This window comes from Fukomys damarensis, unplaced genomic scaffold (assembly GCF_012274545.1).
Source record: "Fukomys damarensis isolate Sample0158 unplaced genomic scaffold, DMR_v1.0_HiC HiC_scaffold_39, whole genome shotgun sequence".
Taxonomy (NCBI): Eukaryota; Metazoa; Chordata; class Mammalia; order Rodentia; family Bathyergidae; genus Fukomys; species Fukomys damarensis.
The window spans coordinates 62,480,498-62,484,786 of record NW_022900951.1 but is presented as its reverse complement, the minus strand read 5'-3'; the positions used below and the strand labels follow the sequence as shown (position 1 = coordinate 62,484,786).

Below are 4,289 nucleotides of genomic sequence, written 5' to 3'. Positions count from 1 at the left end.
TTATGGCTGAAATATTCCATTTTATAGAAAAACCACAACTTCTTTATCCAGTTTCCACTGCTCCTGGGTAGGAAGAATCAACATAGTGAAAAATCTTTTTTTGAAAAAATCAAATGATTGTCTGCCCTTCTTTTTGTCTATTTTAACTTTAAATTCATGCATTTATTTTCATCAAATTACCTTAAAATTAGTTAGATCTCATTAACATTACAGCAGTTGTCTTGAAAAGTAGTTAATTGTGGAAAAGATAAAACAATTCCATTCCATACCTGTCTCAGAGATTTACTCTTCAAATATCAGGGTCCAGATTCGCTGTTTCCATTCAGTCTGTCATTGAGTATTAATGCTAGTGATAAATATATTGAAAAATACAAAAAAGAGACTAAAAAGCCCTTCAGTTCACTGCAGTGGGGAAGGTACATTTAAAAAGTTACTTCTTTCTTTTGGAAGTTTCTTCTCCTAATTCCTAAGCAAATTATTATTTTGTAGTATTTTAAAATTATCATTACACAAGCACATCTGTACTTTAAAATCTAGTGTTTAACCCAAGGCTTGTAAAACATTGCTTCATTGATGCAATACACAGCTGTAAAATATTCGATGATATTAAGAATTACAACTCTGCCTTCAGTATTTTAATTTCTAAAATAAGAGGAAATAGCATACACCCCTCTTACAGAACGCCTTGCTTCAAAGGGTAATTTTTTTTTGTGGTACCGGGGATCGAACTCGGGTCCTTGCGCTTGCGAGGCAGGCCACCGAACCGCTGAGCTAAATCCCCGGCCCTCAAAGGGTAATTTTGAAAAAACAGCTTTTTGAAAATTAGTTAACAAATCAAAAGATACTAATTATCCTTTAAGTTGGCAAATAATTTAATTTACAAAAAAATAGTAATGAAGAATAATTATATTTTAGAAAGTTGGTGAATATATTACTATACAAGTCTAAAAGGTAACTACTTCAATTCATTTTTTAAAAAACATAATTTTATCTCTGTAGCTATACCACATGGTGCCTGTATGGTAGTTAATGATACTGCATAATGCATTAGAAATTTATTGACAGTAGATAGTATGTCGTGTTTTGAAATAAAAATAGAATGTAACACATAAATGATTGTCTTTTAATATGATTCTAGGAGTGCATATTTTGAAGTAACTTCATATCTATATTTGAGTTTGGAAATGCCACAAGGAAAGTTTATATAGTTGGAGATATTTTCACCTCTATTAGAGATCAGAAGTTGTATTGAAATGATTTTAGACTGCAGTGACTTGCTACATTCTTATATATCTTGGGTTTAAAGGGAGATAAACTGTTTGAAGTAGCACCCATTGAAAACTACAATCTGGTTTTGCTTTTTAATAAATAGGAGCTTCAAGTTGCCACCCAAGAAAATGAGGGCACGTCTGGGAGATGTATGCTTACTCTCTTAGGCCTTTCATTCATCTTGGCAGGATTTACTGTTGGTGGAGCCTGCATTTACAAATACTTCGTGCCCAAGGTAATAATAATTATAATTATTATATTTTGAATTACTTATTGTTATATATTTAGAGTCAATTTAAATAATTGTGTAGTGATCATCAGAGAAATGAGGATTTAAGGAAAGTTTCAAGTTACATTTCAGTCCATAAGATTGATTTTTCTTCATAGTGACAATTCTAATCAACAAATCTCAGCTTCACATACAATACAATAAATTTGAGTGTATGAAATTATTCAAATGTCATGGTACTGATATTAGAAGGTTTAAACTTTTCTTTTGACTTTCAGAGCACCATTTACCATGGAGAGATGTGCTTCTTTGATTCTGAGGACCCTGTAAATTCCTTCCGTGGAGGAGAGGCTTACTTCCTGCCTGTAACTGAGGAGGCTGACATTCGTGAGGATGACAACATTGCAATCATTGATGTGCCTGTTCCCAGTTTCTCTGATAGTGATCCTGCAGCAATCATTCATGACTTTGAAAAGGTGAATTTCTCATTCTTAGAGGTATTCAAGAATTCTTTTTTCTACTTTATGACAAATATTAAATTCATTCACAAATGTACACTTCTTGAAGCACAGCCTTTTCATTGTTTTGCTATTGAATATACATTAATTAAATTTGGAAAATATAGCTGTCTCTTCTAATGTTGGCCAGAAAATCTATAGTGTTGATCTCTTCTTTAATTTTTTATATTCAACTTTCCTTCTTTTTGGATCATTTTCTTTATTACTACATGAGTATACTACATAATGTGTACATTCCTTCTGCGGAGTACATAACACATCTTAATTACTTTTTTTCATCTGGTTTCTCTCCCCTCTGCACTTCCTCCATCTGTCGATCCCCTTCCCCTTTGAAAAAGATCTATTTCCCTACTTCCCATTTTACTCAACTTTTTCCTCCTCCACCACAGGGAATGACTGTTTACCTAGACTTGCTCCTGGGGAACTGCTATCTGATGCCCCTGAATACCTCCATTGTTATGCCTCCAAAGAATCTGGTGGAGCTCTTTGGCAAACTTGCAGTATGTATTTTGAAGGGCAATTCTTCCTATGAGTATTTCCAAATAATTTTGCTTCCTAATCCTGAAAAATTAATGAGTTCAGCCAAAATATTTCATTTCTTTGAAATAATTTCTGAACAAAAAAGTGTGCTGTAGCAAAATGGATGGAATCAGAGGATACAATGTCAAGTAAAATATGCCGGCTAGACAGATACTTCTTCTCTTTCATATGTGAAAGCTAAAAATCAGCCACTTGAATATAGAATAATTACAAATATTAATAAAAGTTGGAAAGGGAGTAATGGGTCAGTGGATCAAGTGAATTTAGTTTTGATCAGTCTGCATTGTATGAATATGTGGTAATATCACACTGAAATTCATTAGTATTTACATGTCAATCAAAAATAAAGTAATAAAGAGGCTGTGAATCTAAAATTACTCTCAAAAGTGTATTTTAAAGAACTGTATTATTATAGGTAGGAATTTAAATAATATTTTAAGACTTTCTCATTTCATTTTTTTTTTCATTTACAGAGTGGCAAATACTTGCCTCGTGCTTATGTGGTTCATGAAGACCTGGTTGCTGTTGAAGAAATTCGTGATGTCAGTAACTTAGGCAGCTTCATTTACCAACTTTGCAACAACAGAAAATCCTTCCGCCTTCGTCGCAGAGACCTTTTACTAGGTAAGCAATTTATCCCTCTTTTGCCCTGTTAGTGGAATGATAGAAAAGAATGAAGATAAAGTGGAAAACAAGTTTATGTATTTTTTCATATACATCAAAAATTCAAAAGCCACTTTTTTCTACATTTCTCCCAGGTTTCAACAAGCGTGCCATTGATAAATGCTGGAAGATTAGACACTTCCCCAATGAATTTATTGTTGAGACCAAGATCTGTCAAGAGTGAGAAACAACAGATAAAGAGTATTCTTGGTTATAAGAAGTCAGGAATTTACAATATAGCTTCAGAATTAAAGTTATGGGACACTGAAAATATTTACTAATGCATTTACTTTATTGTTTATAATAAAAAAAGAAAAATAAAAAAGACTACTAACCACTTCAGGATATTGCCAAATTTCAGTTTAATTGAAATTGCTTGCTATTGAAACTATCTTTTTCTTTTGAATTTATAAGGTTTACAGTTCTGAAGGCAGCATGTATGTATCAGCTAACATCATGACAATTCAATAAACTATATTAATATAAAGCAAGCTCTTCGTGAAATCCTTTTTCAGAACATGCTTAATATTTAAAATTGTGCTTATAGAAAACACATTAGAACTCCTAATGGCTGTTTTTCATGTTGTGCTTTTCCTGAGCTAAGAAATTTCATCTTTGCATTTCTGCTAGGTGCTCTATAAAGAATCTGACTTATATGTGCACAATTTTTATGAAGTCATTTATCATTCATGCAATGATTCTTCCTCACTGATACCTGTGTTGTGAAATATACAAAACTGTATAGGTGGTTAGTGCTATAAGGACTTAGGTTGTATGAATTTTAAAACTCTACAACAAATGTTAACATATTCAACTATTCAAAATTTTTCATCTTTTGAAATATGCTTACTGTGAAAATTGCTATTACTTATTTAGTTTGTGTACCTGAGACAGATCTAAAATTATAAGCTTAGTTCTGCTTCAACTGCCATGTGCACATATTCATATTTTATAATCCCTTATTTTACTCACTTTGAGCAATTACTCCTTTACACATATATCTCATAATTTGCCTGGAATGTATATTTAACTACATATTAAGCGCCATTAGGCCCACGGTAGTTTAAAAC

The 4,289-nt window shown here is 32.2% G+C and overlaps 1 protein-coding gene across 1 annotated transcript in view; it reads left to right on the top strand.

Moving 5' to 3' along the window:
- Itm2a (integral membrane protein 2A) overlaps positions 1–3,706 on the top strand; it is a 7,178-nt gene extending 3,472 nt beyond the window's left edge. Inside the window, exons 2-6 of the mRNA XM_010641323.2 lie at positions 1,373–1,504; positions 1,777–1,974; positions 2,406–2,516; positions 3,030–3,180; positions 3,315–3,706. Coding sequence (XP_010639625.1) covers positions 1,373–1,504; positions 1,777–1,974; positions 2,406–2,516; positions 3,030–3,180; positions 3,315–3,403 — 681 coding nt within the window. The 3' untranslated portion in view covers positions 3,404–3,706. The remainder of the gene's footprint in view (positions 1–1,372; positions 1,505–1,776; positions 1,975–2,405; positions 2,517–3,029; positions 3,181–3,314) is intronic.
- The last annotated feature ends 583 nt before the right edge of the window (positions 3,707–4,289 follow it).